The sequence below is a fragment of the Rousettus aegyptiacus genome, unplaced genomic scaffold (assembly GCF_014176215.1).
Source record: "Rousettus aegyptiacus isolate mRouAeg1 unplaced genomic scaffold, mRouAeg1.p scaffold_m13_p_10, whole genome shotgun sequence".
In the NCBI taxonomy this organism is placed as follows: Eukaryota; Metazoa; Chordata; class Mammalia; order Chiroptera; family Pteropodidae; genus Rousettus; species Rousettus aegyptiacus.
This window is the reverse complement of record NW_023416285.1, coordinates 66,883,337-66,904,405: the sequence shown is the minus strand read 5'-3', so window position 1 is coordinate 66,904,405 and position 21,069 is coordinate 66,883,337. Positions and strand designations below refer to the sequence as shown.

The following is a 21,069-nucleotide window of genomic DNA, read 5'->3' as shown; positions in this document are numbered from 1 at the left end:
ACATGCCAGAGATCACTTTGGAAGTCTGGTGAAGCCTTTCTACCCCTTCTCGAAATAATGATTTTAAATACATAAAACCAAAACACAGAACTGAGAAGGTAACCAAGTATACTGAAGGAAAGTAATCCGAATATTTTAAAAACATGTGTGCGCCTTTAGTGATATGTCTCTTTTTCTCCGTTAAATGGCAATATCTAGTGGCAGTTTTTAAAGCGGCATGACTTTGAAATAGTGATGGATGCTAATTCTCTCAAGAAAGCTGAGACAACTCCCACAGGATATGAAAATCCCTCTTTTTCACATGATGACCAAGTCACAATCCTTCCATGACATCCTTCCACGACAAACAATTATTCAATCCAAAATGTCAGTGTGAATATTGGTATTGTCTTTTGGCTTGTTTGGGGGTTTTGCCTACATTTAGAATTATGGGAAACGCTGAGTTTTAGTTAGAGGTTAGTGGAAATCAAGATTGGACTTTTGTCTTTCCATTCAGGTTCACAGATCTCTTTAAACCCAGGTCAAGAACTTTTTGTAACTAGATCAGCGGTTCTCAACCAAGGGCAATTTGGTCCGCTTTGCAGGGGACATTCGGCAATGTTGTAGGACGGGGTGTGCTACAGGTGTCAGGTGAGTAGAGGCCGAGGTTTTTGTTAAATATCCCACATTGCAAAGCACATTTTTCCACAGCAGATAGTTAGGCAACCCCAAATGTCAAAGGGGCACATTCGAGGAACCGTGAACTAGAGGAAGGGCCCTGGGGTCTGGAACGCTAGCATCGGGATGAAGATTTTCTACAGGCTGCAGTTCAGGTGGGTTCTCCACCCTTGTCCTGAGCCATGACTTCTTGCTCCCCTGCACCAAGGCTGAAGCCCTTGTTACACATCCTCCTCTGCATCTCACATGAGTTTGGTACGGGTGTTTCCACCGATCTGGCGGTTGCCTGAACGTTGACTCTCGGTTCTCCCAGTTATCCAGGGTGCTGAGAAGTTAAGTGTCTCTAATACTTAGCTGAGGTTCATTCTGTCTTCAAAATCAGGTCAAGCTGGCTGGAACGACCTCCACCATTCTCAGTGTGGCAACCGCACGGCTGATACATGACCACGGCTTTCTCTGAGATTCAGACAAATCTTCAGGAGCTTATGTGCTAAGAGCTATTTCTGCCTCCCAGGTCTTTCCTTTCACGTTTCCTATGGTCCCTGCCACGCGCCCTATGGAACCGAATGTGAGATACACTTATGCTCCCCACCCACAAAATAATTTCCACTCAGGCATAGATTCGTGAGCCCTACTTACTTTACCGAATAGCTGGGCGTGATGGCGATGGGGAGGTGGCCTCATGACCGACATAAAGTAACGGGCATTTCTGCTCCCCCTGGTCTTTTACTGCCATCAGGCAATGTCCTCCCTCCAGAGCTTTGTCTGCTCCTCTCCTCCCCTCCCTTCCCAAGGCTTTCTATTGGTCAAGCAACGCATCTGTCTCCAAGGGCAACCCCCAATGTGCTTCACCAAGCGTATCAAATTTCAAATCAAATACGGTCTTCCATTTAACAAGACCCCCACTTCTTGGAAAGAAAGGAGATACAAAACTGTGTGTGTGTGTGTGTGTGTGTGTGTGTGTGTGTGTGTGTGGTGTCCATCTCCATTGATGAGAAACCACGTCTTTCATCATATTTACAGACCCAAGTTCTTGCTGCTATCAGATTCTTCTCTGCTCTACGCTACATCTCCTGTATTTTCCCTTGTGTCACTCCGAATCACATCGTCCTCTCAATTACTACTCATGTTAGGTTGTGCAGGTACGGACGGCTGTGCTGACATCAGAATGGGGACAGAGATTACATTGCAGTTCGGCTCAGTGTACAACTGAAAATTGAATATGAAACACTCTTGCCCTCAGAAACCCTTTGGCCTTTGTAATGGCCAAGACAATCCCAGAGGTTGTTGAGGATGCGAAGCAATTGGAACTCTTGTACACGGCTGCTGGTTGTGTCCTTGGCACTATGTACAAAAGCTGAATGTATCCGTAATTTTTGGCCCCGCGATTCTCCTCCTAGGCATGTACTTAAGAGAAATACATCCATATCGTCACCAAAAGCCATGCAGAAAAATGTTCATAGGAGCATTGAACTTAATAGCCAAAAATTGGATATAAGCCAAATATCCATCAAGAGTAGACTTGCTAAATAATCTGTAACGTAATTATGCAGTTGATGACATGAGAATGAAGGAAATGCAACTTCATACAACATGGATGGACCAAACGAGTGACAGAAGCCAGGCCCAAGAGTCCATACCACAGGGTTCCGTTGACAGGAAGTTCGAAAAGACTCCATACTGATACATGGTGTTGGAAATCAGGGTAATAACTGCTATTGGGTTAATGACTTGAATAGGGAATGAGAATGGATTCTTAGATTCTGAAATGTACCATTGTTGATCTGAGTGCTAGTTACACAGATGTATTCACTTTATGAAAATTAAGATATATACACATGATTTGCATACTTCTCTTTATGGATACGTGAACAAAGGGTTAAGAGCCGCCCTACAGTGTTTCTTATATCAGACCTAGACCTACCTGCCCGAGAGGATTTTAGGTTTGCCTATTCCAGCACCAACCCTTTGGATATATGCCAAGTTAAGGTAAATTTGAAACATCAGGTCCCAGGCCAGACCTGTGTTTCGTACACCGTAAAACCTCTGATCTGTGAGACAGCACATGGGCTGCGAGGCCTGAGACCTGTAGGCCTACGCGATGGGTGGAAAACCAAGGGAGAAGCTTCTTTGCATCAAGATAAACCACACACACTAAGTCTTCGTCACCAGCAATCACCTACTCCCCCTAGGCAGGCGGGGGACCAAGCAGCCGTGCATGTGCGGAACCGGTAGGCTCACACTGAGACCGAGCACTGTGTGGACTAATTTTCCTGTCCTGAATCCTTCTCAAAAATTAAGCAGACTTAGAGCCGGATTAATGCCATTTAGTCTCGTGGGTTTGATTGGCAGCCAACCAAACATGTTACCAATGCGATAGTGGGACCGTGCATTGTACTTCCATTACAGCTTACTTAACAAAAAAATTCCTTCAGCTGTTCCTACCGAACGGTTATTTACCTTGACTGCATCTTCTGCTTGGCCTCCAAAGTCCGTTCTTCTGAGCCTCCCCTCCTCCTTGACCTGCTGTCTCCTCCTGTTTGGGGCTCTCACCTGCAACCCACCCCCAAAACTCCTGTCTAGTTCTTATGCAAAGCTGTTTTTTGCCCTATATCACCTAAACGAGTCAAACTACCCACAGAGAGCTCACATCAACCACTAATGCTAAATTGGGTGCAAAACGTAGTTACTTTCCAGAGGAAGTTGTGTGACTCCTTAAAAAATTTTTCTTTTGCTAGGCAGAGAATGCTGTATCTCCGTCTGCAGACATCGCTAATGCACACATTACCCGAGTCTCAAAGCTGTTTGAACTCCGGGTATTCCTGTTCCTGATTTGGTACCTCAAACTTTCCTGATGTGTTCAAACAAAAGGAATAGAGGTTGCCTATTTTCACCAGCATGTGCCGTTAGAAATGCCCCCTGCTGCCGGGCGATCCCCAGGCGTGACTCGTCTCTGCGAATCACTCTCTGCTTCGCACTGCGCCTCCTGCATCGCACTGGTAGTGTTGGTAGATGCTCTAGAGTCAGCCCCAGCATTTCAGTGTTTGGTGTTTAAAAATTTTTATTTCCTCGTTGAGGAGAGAACTTGCGTGCAGAGTAAAAGCTGAGAAATTCATCTTACTGTATCTATTGGTACCACTTTGATTTGCTGTTATAACATTAACTTTCCCTCCCTCAGCTTTAGCTATTTAATAGTCTCATGCCCTCTTGAGCTACATTTCACATTATTTCACCTGAACTAAGGTCGCAGGAGCAGGAGCCCTCTGTCTACCCCTCCTGTCCCCCATCCCCAGAGGAGGAGCCATGAGGAAAAGGAGTGTGATAGGCTCAGAAACTGCACACTATCTCAGGAAATACTTCTGAGACCACCATTTGAATGATCAAGGCTCTTCTTGTGCCTGATGCTCATTATTTTGATGCACATTTACCATGGAGTACTATGGATTTTCAAAGGTAATCGTCCTCCAAATGGGGAAATGTGATGTAAAAGTCACAACTACTGACAGCCAGCCACGTAGAGCCTAATGAGAATCATGAAGCCAGGCCCCCAGCACCACAATGCAGGCGGGCTAGAATGAAAATAACAGGCTCCCGCTCTTAAGCCTCACGGTAATGACACTCGTGCTTTCTGCCTGTCCCCTTCTTCCTGTGGTACTTCTGAAACACTCTCAATGAGGAAGACCAATTTCCGATCATTCCTACAAACAGTTCGTGAGAAATTAAAATTTAACTATGATAGCTGGTTACTTCATGTTGAATTCAAAACCCTTCACTTGGGAAATAAAGGAGCTGATGTAACATTTGCTCGTCTTGTTTTTGCCTCCTCCTGTTCTCGTGGAAAGCCCAAGTCATCTTCCGGAAAGGTGCGGGAGGTACTTTCATGACAAAACAAGGCTTCTTCAATTGTCCAATTTCACACGGGCAAAGCGTGAAATCTGAGAACTGAATTGCCCCTGACAACGGACATCACTGGGATGGAAACGGCACCAGGATCTGTTCAGAGAAGCACTTTGGTCATCTCCTGTGCCAGTGTTTAAAACTGGAATCCAAGAAACGGTCTCCAAAACAATCAGATACGTGCAAAAACGATTTCTTAAATAACGTAGGGAAGACTATAAAAGTTTCAGAGTGCTCACGCTCATGTGGTTTGCAACGACACGTTATCCGGAAGGATGTGTGCGGCTCACAGGAATGAGATTCTGCAGGGGAGGCTCCTCTGCTCCACGAGTTGGCAGGATTTATTTTCATATGCTCTGCATGGACCACTTGAAGTAAAGAGCGTCACTGCTCTTCTGGAAAACATTTCCTCTGCCCTGTAAAGGACCAGGTTTGGGGCCCTCGGGGGCTCACAGGGCTATTCTTGTCTAGAGCAGCCACTACGAAGACCGCTGTGGAGCATTTTTATAGTCACAAATGAGACAGGAGGAATGCTACAGAGAAACAAGAGTTCAGGAGCCCTTCCCAAACACTCTTAGGAAAATTACTGTCAGGATATTCTGAAGTTTTAAGGAGTCTGGAAAGCCCGTGATCTTTGTCATGTTTCCCAGAGTCAGGTGCTCTCGAGGAAGATGTTCACCATTGGTCCTTCCACACAGTTTTTTGGGGGCACAATTTTTCAACATGAACCTCTGGGCTGACATTCCACTCAGGTTACCAGGTTTCTGCAATCTCTGTGAGAACCCTCAGCAGCTCAGCAAATGTAGGGCGGCCTTTAGGTTTCTGGAAAAGGGAAGCAGAGGTGGTCAGCTCAGCTTAAGACTCACTCAGACACCAGCTCTGGGACTAGGTGGCAGGGTCGTGGATCTAAGCTTGTTCTCCACGAACGGAAGAGAAACGCTTCTTGGGTGACTCGCAGGTCACAACTAGCAGTTCGGCAAGGCACGAGTGTGAAGATGTCAGAGCAGAGTACTGCAAAAATAAAATGACTAGTGCTACACACACTACCACATGGGACTGTTAAAATTTCAGTTAATGAAAATTAAATACGTTTTTAAATTAACTTCTGTCATGGCAGCCCCTTTTCAGGTCATTAATGACCAGGTAGAGCTACCATATTGGAATAGAACAGACACAGCACATTTCCATCATCACAGAACCGCTCCAGAGATCTATTTGAATGCCTTGCAATGCATGAGGTAAAGGAAGAGCTGGGAAGAGGGTGCATCTCGAGTACCTGCCTCCCAAGCTCAGCCCCAGTATTTACTACACCTTATCTTCTGTAGAAAGAAGGTTTTGGTCTTAAAGTAAAAGCAATATTTTCATGAGGGACTTTACAGGTCCTAGAGCACAAGCTGATTGTCTTAAGAATCAGTCAGCAAAATTCTGGCTACAGAGCCAAGAACTGGAGCATTTTCTTATATCCCATGTGGTTTGCTTTGGACCATGAGGAAGAGTTGACCCTCTTGGTCTCTTTGAAATCTATAGGAAATAGAATTATTTCTAGTGGCCACTTTCTCACAAAGATCACTGGCAGCAGAGTTACTGGGGAGACATGACCCTTGGTGACTAAAAGCAATTAAAAAAAAAAAACAGAGCAGACGAATATGTGAGCTATATGAGAACATGCTGTGAGTCTACACGAATACATGCTGGAGCTTTTGCAGAGGCTGAAGTTCTGCAGGACTGTAACAGAGCCCTTTACATGTATCAGTGTTATTACGATCATGTTTGAATCTAGAGGCATATAAGCCTTGGAACTTTTAGATTACATTAAAAAGGCAAAGTCAACTTTTGCAAACAAGTAAATCAGCATCATCAAAACATGTTTTAATCATTGTTCCAACTGTAAGTTTAGACTGATGTCAATTACTTGGTCCTCCTATCAGCATCTAATTACCCCTGCCCCTTCTCTGTCTCCTCTTCACAGATGAAGAAAAATCTCAGTATGTTTTATTGTATGAACAGGTACATGTCTATTGCTTCATATACAATATATATTCTTCAGTTATTTGCATCGTTAACACAAAGATGCTCTTAAGACAGCCATTTGCTACTAACAGCTTACTTAACTTTTTTAAATGTCTTTCAAGATTCCTTGAGGAACAATTAATCATACATAAAATATTTTCTAACATCAGGTCTCTTTATAAAATTAATACTTCTCTAGAATGTGAACAACGATATTGTTCTTGCAATGTTGAATTTTCCAGTGTTTGTGAAATCAAGAGTTAAATGGCTTCTTTTTTAGTTGGAGGTTGGGGTGGGGGGAGGCAGGGATGGGACACTCCTTTACCCAGCTTTGGTTTTTCTGGGCTGAAAGTATTAGCTAGAAAGACAGGAGCTATCAAAATCACAGAGGACTCTGATATGAAGGGTAGGGGTGTGTTGAGCCAGTGCGTAGAAAAGACAGAGGTGAGCCATTAACCCCTCTGGCTTTCTTTTTTAAGCTTAGCATTTCAAGAAAAAGAGAAACTGGGCTCCCAAGAGATAATTTCCTGAGTAGAAGCTCCTGGCACACTTTCTGCCTTCATTCCTTTTCTGGTTTAATCTCTCTATCAGGAGTCTTGAGTGCCACAAGAGAGAGATGAAACCCATTACTTTTACCCTTGGAAAAGCAAGACAGATCAGAGTGAAGAAAATAAAAACATCATCCTCCAATGTGGAAGTTTAACAAACCTGATTCCACTCTTAGATTCCACACATCAGCTCTTAGAAGTAGTAAAACATCTAATTACTGAGGCTTTACTAACAAGAGTTTCAGCAAAAACCAATCTCAGAAAGATAAGATTTGAAAAATGTCCTGAATTTCTCAGATGAAAAGCTATTGTCAGAAACAAAATGAATTAATGACTTTGTAGTGGGAATTTCAGATAGAAATAGTATTTCTGGCTCTCAGGCATCATTACCAAGCAACGGACACCTTTTCCTGCAATGATGGAGTCCTGTGGTAAGGCTTGTGGTAATCAGGTCTGCTCTCAGATGCTGGGACTGCCAACCTTCGCAGGGAGGAAAGGGACACTCACCTCATGCCAGCAACTGTACATGACTTCATATATGGACATTGGTGCCAGATGAGGGCGGTACAGCCTAAAGCCCTCAGAAATGGCTTCCACAACTTGCAAATTTGACTTATTTTCAAAAGGCATTTTCCCTTCTGTAAAAACTTCCCACATCAAAACTCCTGCAAATAAAATGCATGAAAACCAGAGGTTAGAGAAATGGTTACTTGGAACAAAAGAACTCTTTAAACTACAAGGCATTATTTTCTTCTTCTAGACTTGGAGTAATAATCATCCAGAATAAGAGCAGGTCTATCTATCAAGCAGACCACGTGCACCTTAGTTTTTGAACAAATCTGTACACTGAAAATATTCCAAGTGAAAATAATGCTTTTCCTTTTCCATTGGTTTTGACTGCCTCTGTACTGGGAGAAAATGCTATCAGCATTTTCATTTTTCAAATATGCTCGTGTCCCCACACCCCGAAAGCAATAAACCTTTTTTTTTTTTTTTTTGCCATTCCATAGAAAATGACAGAATTGTGTGAGGATCTGCTGCCCACTAAGGCCAGGCGCTTACCGGCCAGTAGATGGCGTGTGTTCCCCTCCCCACTGAGAGAGAGACTCCTGGGTGGAGCCTCAGAATATCTAGCGAGGGCTCTACAAATAACAGATATTCAGTAATCACTGACTGATTATTTGATTGCTTCGTGAAACTTCCTCAAGGCTCCCAATTTGATTTCATGTAATTATTCACTTATTCTACAAATATATATTAGGTCTTGATTAGAGGCCAGGCCTATGTTAGAGCCAAAGGATTCTTATTAATGAGATCAGACCAACCACTCAAAAATTCACTGTCCAGTGGGGAAGAGAGACAAGTAGTCAAGTAAAACTCAAGGAATTATAATTGTTCTTCAACCACTTGATGAGCTACTTGTGTTGCTATCCAACAACTTAATTGCTCTACAGTAGAGCTTAAAATGTCACCTGCCATGACTAACACATGTCCGTGGAGAGCTAATGAGTCCAATGATAAAAGCTTAAACTTATCATGGACAATAAAATGCATACCCTCCTGAGAGTGCAGCTGTCTCTCCAAACCCAAGAAGCCATCCAAGAAGGTCTGGATCAAAGAAAACAAATTATAGCACATTCGTTGCTATGCTTGGAAAATCAATTAAAAAAACAAATTTCACTGGACATAGGTCTACAGTGTCTCTTTCTCAGTGAAGAGCATCACTCAATATAAATATCAACTGACAGATCCCAAGGAGGCCTATATCTAAATTTCACAAAATCTGAAGGTAATGAATAAATTAGGTGACACTGCTTAGTAGTTAGACAATGAAGTTTATTAATTACACTCGAAATTCAATGACACCATAAGGTCAGTTTTCATTGTAAATCTCTATGATGTGGAAAAGTTGGCTGAATTTGTTTTCTAGAATAGTAGACTCTCTGTTATGATTTTACAGCAAGAGCTCAATGGGAAAGGAAAAGATCCAAAAGGCAGACTTATGTAAGGAGGCATAAGACACCAGTTGCTAAAGACAGTCCCGAAGTGTTGAGAACACCTAAGACAGAAGCACAGTTATAAGAAGGCTTTTCAAAAAAACTATGTCATATTAAGAAATCAAAGTAAGAAACGATTGGCCTATTTCATGAAGTCAAGCTCCATCAAATGAACATCAAATTTACTCACCAAATGACCAGACGTCTGATTTGCTGCTGTATTTATTGAAATGGAAAACTTCAGGAGGAGACCACTTAATTGGGAACTTGGCTCCAGAAGAACTGATGTATTCATCATCCAAAACATACCTAAAGTCATCATATTCAGAGCACACTGTGGTGAATACCTCCAAGTTCTGTCTATTTCAAATCTCTTTAGTTAACTCAGTTCTAGAAGACAGAGTGGTTACCCCAGAAATGTTCTATATACCTTTATTTTTATTGTCAAAGCTAGAGAGTAGCCCTTGTGTTTCCTCCCAAAACTAAGCCTCAATTGTGTTTATTTTATCTGATTCTCAGAAAACTATAACAATTCTTCAGTCTAAAACATATCCTACTGATTATATCAGTTATAAAAATTCTTGATTTTGCAAAGAAGCATGCTGAATGGCCTAACAGCCAAGGTTATACTAAGAAACTAAAAGATAAATATATAATGTAAAAGAAAAAATTCAAAGTTGGATGCTTTACTTTTTCTTCTTGCATATTTTTGTGGACAGAGAAGGGAGGAAATAAAAGTATCTGAACATAATATATTTGATGTGAAAATATCTCTAATGCATTAAAGTGATTCTATATAGAAAGAAATCAGTAGTAACTACTGTCTCCTTTTTTAAAAATAACAAAAAAAACTTAATCCTCTCTCCTTATTGAGAATTGTATGCAGGAATATCCAAGTGTGGATATCTGAAGAGAAGCGATGATAGTTAACTTGTGCTATGTGGCCCCTTGAGTATGCAATACAGTATTTTAAAATTATTTATTTGTGCTTCCCCATGCTTTCACTTTTTCCCACATATCTTACCTCACCTTATCTTTCAGCTTTTTATTGAGCCAGAGGTCATTCTACTATGGGAAAGGAGGAATCATAGAGAACAAAGGTAAAGAGCCATTGTTCATAGCTTTTGAGTTTCAAAACTCTAGGCTTTCCAGAGAAGGAAGACTGAGTTATTTACAAAATATTTGGGAAAATGACTCCTGAATAAGAGTGAACCTCCCCACCACCATCACCATCCATTCCTCTAGAAAAAGAGATCCCTTGAGCTAGGAAGTGGAGGCAAATAGAAGGAAAAGGGAAAGAATACCAGATATTTGTGGGTGCCTGAGGTAGGATCTTGACCCTGCATTTTACATGAGCTTCCCGCATCACACAGAAGGGAAAGAAGGCCCCACACTTCCCCATAATAGGTTGGTGAAATGCAGAGCAAAACAGAACCTCTGCCCTCTTTCCTAGGTTGAGCCCCAGGAAAAAACAGATTGCAGAGAATGAAAAGCTGTGGATGTGCCCATATAAATGGGGCCTCAGATCTCCTCCATGGGGTTTTCTAATCACAGAGAATACTGGATAGAAAGGAATTTTGCAGATAGAAATTTTGGTTGAGTCAGTGGCCAACCTAGGACGAAATGGGAGGATCGTGGCTACAAGGACACCAGTGTCAATGGGTGACAACAAACACCAGATAGACATCTTCCTACCAGTATTGTGGCCCCATGAAAAACACAGAACTTGGATTTTGACCCTGAAGAAAGTCAGAGGGAAACCCTGCATTGACTGGGATTAAATTTCTAGCAACCCGAAGAAAAGGGAGCTCAAAATATAAATTGCACAGAGTTATAAAATACAAGGTTTGATTTTTTTACACTCTTGAGTTAGAGACTTAAAGTCGACTACTACACTTAATAACAGAAATGTATGATGATGATACAGAAAAATGAGAGCTGAGCAAACAAATTTACTTTTCTTTCAGAAATATACATGTACAAAAAAAGCTTTTTTCTTATTCTTACACATATAATGAGTAGACTGAAAAACTATTTTTAACTTTAAAACATGCCAGTTTTATTAATAATGATCTGAAAGAAGATCCGAATAGCTGCAGTATCTGTTCACTTCACAACTAAAACTGGTGCATGTCCTAAAATTCTAAGTGGGTCAACAGGCCACACAACCACATCAACACATTAACAGAGAAAAGAAGCAAAGCCAATAACATTTTTCAGCGTTCCAGCAGACAAATGTAAGATTCCTTCTTATGAATAAACAACAATAAAAATATATCAAGTACCTTGTCATTCCAAAGTCTGAAATTTTTACTATACTTGTAGAACTGACCAAACAATTCCTTGCTGCCTATAGAAAGAAGAAAAGAACCCATTTGAATACAATTTTTCCTTAAAGATTTACTGCTCTACTTTTTTTAGTTTATTTGGGCTCCCGCGCAACTTCTGTGTGGGCAGCCATGTTTGTTTTATGGTGACACCTGTCAATGACATATAATGTAATATACCTGCCCTCGTGTGGTCGATTTTAATGACTCTTCAGAGAAATAACAAAAAGAGAAAAGAAATTGTAACAGTTTTCCTTTTTAATATTTTAATCTTTCCCCAAAAGTATCCTCAATAAATATAAAGGTTAACTCAAAGAGGATTAAGAGAGAATAAACTATGAATCTTGACATAAAAAGAGTGTGTATTTTTAAATTTATCTTAATAACAAAAAGAAGTCCCAATATACATGACAAATAAGGGCTAGTCATTATGTATCTTTGGCATCTATAATTACTAATAAAAGTTAAGAAATTATATTTTAAAACATATCTCATTGAATATAACTATATTTTCACATTTCTTAAAATTACCACAGTAAACTAAATATAGCACTATAATGCAGAGACAATCTATCTGAGTTTAAAGAATCTATTTTCAGTCAATATAATAAAAATAATTATTGATTTGGTTAGTTAGTCTCTCATAGGTCATTGGTTTAATAGAATTTTTTTTTCCAGCTAATTTGTCGTGCAGTTAGTCCAAAAACCAAAGTAAGAAACTTGGAATGGTAATCCAGACAAAGCCAGACGGGAAGGATTAACAGAGAAGAATCACTGCTAGCTGATACATTTTAAAAGGCATGTAGGAGGATAAAATAGAACACGGAAGGAAGCAATCAAGGAAGACATCAAGGATAGAAGGGTCTGCAAGAAGCTACCTGGAGCAAATAGAATTACAGGATTGTCACCTAACGGATTTTGAATTCTAATCATTATCTGGAAAGACAGACCTACGAAAGTAAGTTAGGTGGAATTGGTCCTACTCATCCATTCAAAAATCTGTTCAGTAGCTACTACAGGCTGGATACTGGGGAATGTGCCACAAGAGATGCAAAGCTATGGTCTAGCTATGTAACAACAACAGTTAGCATCTAATGCGTCTGGCACTGGTTTAAGTGCTTACACATGTAAATTCATGTAATTCTCCCAACAGTCTCATATGTGAGAGGTGCTATAATTAATGCTACTTTACTAGTTAACTAGCTTTTTTAGCTAGTAAGACACAAAGGTGGGATTTCAACCCAGGCAGTCTAGCTCTAGGAGCAGTGGTTTTCAATCTTAACATCAGATTCGCCAGGAAATTTTTCAAAAAATATTGATGGCTGGATTCCACCCCCAAAGATTCTGATTAAATTGGTTTGGGGTGTGGTCTAGGTATTGTGATGTTTTAAAGCTCCCAGGTGATTCTAAAATATAGCTGAGTTTGAGAACCATTGCTGTGCAACCCATTCTTATCACACTGTGCTGCCAGCTTAGAAGTCTGGGCCTTGACCTCCAGGAGTTTAGAGTCCAGCATTTGTGTAAACAACATAAACAATTAGGAAATAGTAAATAATAAATGCCAGGAGAGTTCAAAGTCACATGTAGAACAAGCTGTGGTGTGCTAGGGCCAATGTAATTGTGCCTTCTTTCTCTCCCCCAGAATATTCCAGCCTCTGGTCACAGGAGATGAAAATACAGGATTACCTCTTGGTGACAGTATCAGGGACCTCTCTTAGAATTCTCAAATTTTTGTCGAAGTTAATATTTGAACTTAGAAATGAAACATGGAAGGGCATAAAAGGGATAGTATGACTATTATGAATAAATATAAAGTGAATAGAAAATATTTTTCAAGAGAAGGTAGCAAGGCAGGAAAGCAGAACTATTAGCATTTGAGACACAAGAAGGCTTGATCTGTTTTTTTTTTAAAAAAAAAAAACAGGACTGTTCTGAGCATTACAGAACAGAATGATTTAGCATTTCTGTCTTCCTTGAGTACCAGTAATGCTGCTGCAATCCAGTCAAACCAGACCACCTCCACCTGGGGCAGTTTCCCCCAGGGGTGAGAACCACTGGAGCTCCTTCTTCACTGTTATATCTCCAGTGCCTGGCACAGCATTTGGCATGTGCTAGGCACTCAAGACATATTTGATTATTAGTTGAAGTAAGAAAGGTGGAAGGAAGGACAGAAGGAAAAAAGAAAGAAAAGAGGGAGAGAGAGAATAGACTGTCTCTGCATTATAGAGTATTATATTTAGTTTACTGTGGTAATTTTAAGAAATGTGAAAATATTAGTTTCATTCAATGAGATATGTTTTAAAATACAATTTCTTAGCTTTAGTTAGTTGACTAATGCAGTGGTTGATTAGTTTAAGGCATATTTAGGGAAACACCTTACCTGGCTACAGCATCAATGGGCAATTAAAAATAAAGTTACATTTCCCGACAAATTATATAAAAAGGAAAATGTTTAAAAATTAAGCCAAAGGATGCATTATTCAAAGTATTGAAAGTCCTCAATTGTCATGTCCTTCTTGAACATAAGAATAATACACAAAATAATCATCAAATTTGTACCATACTTACTAAATCTCTGTGAATAAAGCAGTTTCTTTCCAGATACTCCATTCCTTCACATGTATCCTGGCACATGCTCAGCAGCATTTCCCTCCTAAGCTTTCCTTTTCGCTCTCTGAGATAGTTAAGGAGGCAGCCATTTTCCATAAACTCTGTCACAATGTAAAGGGGCTTCTGCTGTATACATACACCATAAAGCTGAACCAGCCTTGAGTGAGATAATTTCCTGTCAATGAAAAACATATACCAGTAAACACAACTGTTTTTGCATTTTAAAGTATTTGGACTCAACTAGTGATTATTCACTATTTCTAGATAATTTTCATCAGCAAGACATGATAAAAATTAACCCAACCACAGAGAAAGTAGAGCAGTTTCCTTTCCACTTTATGCACTGAGAAAGTGGGGTCAAGAGTTTAAGCAGAACTGCCTAAGTTGTAGATACAGAAGATTACATGCCCGGTATTCTATTTTTATTCCTTTCCATTTTGTAAGCCTTCTGTTTCCTCATTATGGCTATGTCTTGCCCAGACCTTGCGAAGTTCTTTTCCTTAGTTTCAACCTTTCTAACTGGAGCTGCTCAGACAAGAACTTCTGGACAGATAGAACAGAAGAGTGTTGATGCATATAAAAAAGAAAATTAAAGAATAAAAATTAATTAAATTATATTTAAATAACAAGGGCTATGAGTCCAACTAACGAATTTTATTAATCAATATTAATGACCCCCAGAGAAATACACTTAGAGAGTAGAGGCAAGAAAATAGGGGTGTTCTCGGTTTTTACCATACTCATTTCTATGTAATATTATTTATAAGGTTAGAGCTCTTCTTTCAAAATGTAAAATATTTTAGAAGATATGATCATATAGAAATAATAAATATAATGAAAACTGAGATACAAGTGAAAAGGTTCACAGAAAAATTAAAATTACTTATATACATACATTTTATGATTATAAATGTAATTAGTTCACATATTTCAATATAATGCACTGCTACTAATAAGCTACACCCAGAGACATGAACCCATAGTTTGACAACTAAAATGAAGAATCTCTTAAAGGCAATAAGTATTGTAATACTTCATTAAAGAAAATGTAGTACTCGTAAACAAAAGGGCAGAATTCCAGTTGTTTTATCTCTATTGGCGGCCTGCCCAGGGACAACTTATTTAAACTTTCTAAGCCTCAGGGGTTTTTTTCATGTGTGAAATGGGAATAATAAACCTGTCTTTCTTTTTTCTTGTGAACCTTAAATGAGATCATATATGCGAATATATTATAAAAAGTATAAACCAAGGTAAAAATAGAAAAATAAAATTTTTAATTTAATAGAATTTGATGGGCTGAAGTTGTCTAAGAAAGAAAAGACTGGTTTTATTTCATTCTTCTAAATCATCTTTAGCAGATGCTCTGGAAACCCCAAGAGTACGGGCCCCCAGTATAGGCTACATCTCAAAACACAGTGATTAAGAGCACAGTAAAGATTTGAAGCTGCTCTTTTACTCTGCTGGAAAAGCCACACAGGATGACAACAATTCTGGTTAACAAGTATGGCAACCACTATAAGAACTGGCAAATAGTAGAGTTGCCCAATTAATGTTTGCTGATTATTATATTAGTCAAGATTGTATGTAGGCTTTGTCCCAAACAGTTCATAGTTCTGATTTCAATTAGAAATTCTACCAATGTTTTGCTGTGGGACTGAAGGCAAATTAGGTGAGTTTACAAAGTTTTTCTTTTCTCATGTATAAAATTGGGGTCTTAATAAAACCTCGTAGAATTGTGGTGAAGATTTATTATCTCATTCAATAATCCACAAATATTTTTGAACACCAACTACATGCTAGTCATCATTTGAGACACTTACCAGGTTGTAGAAGAGAGATGAATAGGTCCTATTATTATGGGGCTTACATTTTCGTGGGGGAGAAACAAAACAAATATACATGAAGCTTTGAAATAGTGACAAATGCTTTGATGGACTAACAAAGTGATACCATAGAAAGCATTTAGGGGCGAGTATGCCAATTAAAAAGAATAGTCAGGGAAGACATCCTGGAGGAGGTGACATTTAAACCATACACTTACAAAAAGGAGATAATGTATATATTGTCAATATAATATGTGTATACACACACACACACACACACACACATATACACACACACAGTATAATACGTATATAACCAAGCTGTATATCTTGCCAGAGTACAATGTGTGTCAGCTATTTAATTTTTTAAAGATGAATGTATTTGCATTCCACAGTTGGAAGTTAAAAGGGAACTTTTCCTGACCCACTTTTCAAAAAATCATGAAAAAAATCAACTATGTTCAAACCCAAGGACACATTATGTCCATCTGAACTGACTTAACACAGCCTCATTTCTACCTCCCTAAGCTGCCAAGAGCTATTTCTGTTCTTCACACTCCATCTTCCATTGTCCTCAAAATATCATCCTCAAAAATCCTGACCCCAAATGCCCAATCAGGCTTGAACCTTTCAAAAATTCCCTCATCATGACGTTAGACATCTCTAATTCTTGCTTGTTCGATAGGAATTCCAACATGGCTTCAACTTTCAATGAATCACATTCTCCCATTCATTCTTTTCTTATTATGCCTATTTAAATCCAATATGCAGCAATATAACGTTTGTCTCTCCTTTAAATAAAGGAAAACCATCGTCTGATGCAGACAGTATCAGGAAGCAAAGGCCAGACAAATAAGTGCCTGGGGTAACCAAGGGACACAAAAACATCTTTGAGAAGCTGACATCACTGGAAATTTGTGTTCATCATAACTTCTCTTGAAATTAATTTTATTGTAGATAAATAGAAAGAGCATTTTGATAAGATCCTTGGGATATGGGTAGAGAAGCACAACAGACAGCTTTGCTCTGCCTTCAAAGGTTTTTTGGTTGGTTTGTTTTTTTATTTTCTCAAGTGAGGTCTGCAAGTTTAGAACAGAACTAAATCGCTTTGGATAATAAAACAGGATCTGGTTAATGCTACTTGGGTTTTTCTCCTTTACCACATTGTTGCTCCTGTAAGTAAAAGTTGAACAAATACTTAAAGAACATTTATTTGATTTGTACCAAATTATTAGCCTGTCCTGGTCCAGGCCAGGTTACAGATGTAAACCACAACCCCAGGTTCAACTAAATCAAAATACTGATCTGGGAAATCACAGAAGTTAAGAGCAGTGTCCAGTAGTCTACAAAGAGCCACTTCTGTTAGAGTTCAGAATTCTTAAATTCTCTGAAAATAAATACTTTATCCTAATACTATTGTTTAGATGAAGTCAACATTTTTGCTTCTGGGAAAAGAAAAAAAGAAGTGCACTTATTAAGCACTTGCTATTGAACTGAAAAGAGCACACGTTTGTCACTTTCCTAAATTATTTCATTTAATTTACACATTGATCCAGTAAGGTAGGTATTGTTATCCCTATTTTACAAGTGAGGAAATTGAGGTTTAGAAAGGTGAAATAATTCACCCAGGTCACACAGAAGTTAAATAACTTGTCCAGATAGCACAACTAGCTTGAACAGAGTTGTGACAAATCCAGATGTGACTGACTCCAAAATCCACGTTCTTTCCATGACACGCAGATGTTGCAAGATATTTATCTTTGTATTGTTTATACTTACATCATCACTTTAGCCTCTTCAATGAAATCCTCTTCAGACATGGAGCCTTCGTTGATGGCCTTGATAGCTACCTGGATATGTGCTCGCCATTTACCTAAATGTACAACCCCAAACTGACCACTTCCAATCTCCTTTACAAAAGCCAACTCAGATGGATCAATCTCCCACTTTTCTGAAAAGTAGAAAATCCATGTTACAAGGAAAGAAAAGCATGTTACAATTAATTTTAGAGCTAGAAAAGATTTAGGAGTTATTTAGACCTATTCTCTTCTTTTACAAAGAGGTTAAAAAATTTATACATGAGGGGAGAGGACCTGTAACCATTTTCAATATACTTGTTATAGCTTATATGTGAAATTCCAGAATTCAAGTTTAAAAATACGACTTACTTGGAGAAGTATTATGGATTTTAAAACATGATTTCTTTTTACAGAGATACCCATGATGAAACACAATTCTGTGCCTTTCTAAACGAAACCTACCAAAACTAGACCTGGGACTTAAAATATTTATGTCCCAAATCTGTTTTTGTCCTGGTGAGTAAATTTGTGAGGCATATAAAATTTTGGCTCTCTTCCCCCGATTCCAGTTTCTCCTAATGCCCACTCCCCTTCCTAAGGGGGCTTTTCTGCCTTAGAGAATTCTCCTTAGAGAGAAGGCTAACCAATTGATTTAATAAATATACCCAATATTAGGATTCTAATCCACATATATCTAAGTGTATGTCTGAAGTGAAATTTGCATTACTGTCTGTTTCTCATCCTATAGAAACAAGCCAGGATGGGAAACCGTCTTGAAAACTCCAAGAAGTATCAAATCTTCATTTTTTCACATCTCCTTTTATATAGCAATACCACCATCTACTGGATATTTATAATAATGCATTTAAAAGAATCATAGCCCCCTCGTAGCAGCTTTGCAAAGTACTCCCCATCCCAATAGTAGGTGTGTTTTAAAAGTACCATGGGAGAACATATTCATGACCTTGGGGTTATCATTGATTTATTCGACATAATATAACCACAAAGGAAAATATTTATAAAATTACACTTCAAAATATTCTGTTCATCAAATATACCCTATTAAGAGAGTGAAAAGCTAAGCCACAGACTGGAAGAAGATATTTCTAAAACATGTAACCAACAAATAATTTTTACTCATAATAAAAATAAATCAATTATAAGAGGCAGATAATCCTATTTTTAAGGGTTAAAAAACTTGAATATTTTCTCACAAAAAGAGAATACCTAAATGGCCACTAACCCTATGAAAAGTTGATTGGCATAATTAGTCATCGGGGAATTGCAAATTTACACCATAAGGAGATAGCACTATACACTCGCCGGATTGGCTAAAGTGGAAACAAAACAAAATAAGAACAAACAAACAAACAAATACGAGAATACCAAATATTGGCAAGGGAAAAGGCGTGGAGCAGCTGAACCTCCATACACTGTTGATGGAAATGTGATTTGGTTAAGCACTTTGGGAAACTGACGGCATCTGAGTGCATACCTGATGGCTCAGAAAGTCTACTCTTAAGTATATAGTCAACAGTGGAGCATAAATATGTGCTGAACTTCATCAAAAGATATACAAGAATATTTAGAACAATATTATTTATAAGAGACAAAAATTGGTTACAACCCAAATGACCATCTAAAAAAAGATGGGTAAATCTATTGTGGTATAGTCATGCAAGGCAGTACCACACCACAATGAAAATGAACCAACCATACCCAGTGCCGTGAGTGAACTGACACATGGAATGAAGCGAGAAAGAAGCCAAACACAAAAGAATACACAATATCCAATTTCATTTATATAGTCAAAACCAGGCAAAACTAATTGAGCTATAGACATGAATTGTGCACTGTACTAGAAGCTTTAAAAAAATGAGTTTATTTTTTAAAAATTAAATAGGACCATGCTTAAATTGCTAAAAATGGAACTTTCATTATATATATATACACACATATATATATGTATATATGTATACATATGTAAATAGTATTTATGGGGCAGAGAAGTAATAAAGAATTTAAAGAGTGTGGAGGGAACTTGGGGTAAATTCTTTACTGGATTTGATATTTTACTTGAGCATGTGTGCATACTTTACCATAGCTAAAACCAGCTGTGGCTGGCAAACAACTGCCCATCAATCCAACTGGGTAGCGGAGACGGGCCATGAGACCTAAGGAGAAAGAGAAATTGGTGTTTCAAGCCTAGGTACCACTATAAAAGAAAAAAAAAAACAAATATACTAGAAAAGACAGTACTGTTGTTTAAATCAACTAGTTAGTCTGATTGTTTATTTTTCCCATTGGAAAATCAGTTTTTCATACAATAGTATATGCTCATTAAGACAAATTTTAAAACACAACACCAACAGTGTTTAGTTATAACCATTTCCCCTTCCTACTTTTTAAGAGTAGTTTATTTTTTAAAATATCATGGTAAGGTAAGCTATGTTTCTTCTGATTGGACCAACATGCAGTATTCTATACAATTCAGCACAACAAACATTTATTATTTATTTGATTAATTAATATTTATTGAAGGGCTGGAAATGGCCAACCATTATCTAGACGGTGGGAGACAGCAGTGAATAAGACAGTGACAGACCCTGCTCTTATGGAGCTTCCATTTTCTTGAGGGAAGAAAAAATAAACAAGCACATACACACACAAGAAAAAGCAGAAGACAATGAGTGGAAGGAAGAGTAGAAAAAATACAGCTGCAGAAAAGGAAGGCCTTTCTGACAAGATGACAGCTATGCTGATGTTGATTGACAAGGAACCATCTTACAAAGATCAGGAGGAAGAACATTCCAGGCAAATGGAACAGCATGTGCAAAAGCTGAAAGGTAGAAATAAGCTTGGCCAATATGAAAACAGAAAGAAGTATTGGTAAGTGTCTATTGTGTGCAAGACACTTTTCTAGGTAAATTCCAAAGATTCCAGAGGATCCAAAGATGAGTAAATGAGGACTCTGCCCACAAGGCTCCATCTCAGGGAGGAAGGACAGGCAGAGACAATTACGATGTAAAAGGAATAAGTCCTGTACTGAAGATGCACAAAGTACTCTGGGACACAGAGGAAGAGCACCTCATACATTGTTAATCAAAGAAGCTTTCTGGGAGGAAATGATACCTGAGATGAATCTGACAAATGAAGCTAACCCATGAGGAGTATCTATAAAGCACATTCTAGGCAGAGGTGACAGCATGAGATGATACTTAGAGGTGTGAAGCATGATAGGCTATTTGAGCAAAAAGCAAGAGGCAGAAAGGGCATGAACTTGTACTTGAGTGATTAGTATTTCCTGGTTATGATGGGTCTTGTAAGCCACGCTAGGGAATGTCACATTTTCCTGCAGGTGAGAGGGAACCATTGAAAGGTCCCAAATAAGGAAGTGGTGT

The 21,069-nt window shown here is 38.7% G+C and overlaps 1 protein-coding gene across 9 annotated transcripts in view; it reads right to left on the bottom strand.

The window, feature by feature from the left end:
* Nucleotides 1-3,067: 3,067 nt before the first annotated feature.
* Nucleotides 3,068-21,069, bottom strand: part of TXK (TXK tyrosine kinase) — a 53,299-nt gene continuing 35,297 nt past the window's right edge. For all 9 annotated transcript variants that reach the window (XM_016128159.2, XM_036227959.1, XM_036227957.1 and 6 more), the window contains 7 exons: nucleotides 19,768-19,842; nucleotides 17,649-17,820; nucleotides 14,005-14,221; nucleotides 11,395-11,459; nucleotides 9,300-9,418; nucleotides 7,620-7,777; nucleotides 3,068-5,376 (listed from right to left, as the gene is read on the bottom strand). In XM_016128159.2, the coding sequence (XP_015983645.2) occupies nucleotides 5,308-5,376; nucleotides 7,620-7,777; nucleotides 9,300-9,418; nucleotides 11,395-11,459; nucleotides 14,005-14,221; nucleotides 17,649-17,820; nucleotides 19,768-19,842 (875 nt within the window). In that variant the 3' untranslated portion in view covers nucleotides 3,068-5,307. The remainder of the gene's footprint in view (nucleotides 5,377-7,619; nucleotides 7,778-9,299; nucleotides 9,419-11,394; nucleotides 11,460-14,004; nucleotides 14,222-17,648; nucleotides 17,821-19,767; nucleotides 19,843-21,069) is intronic.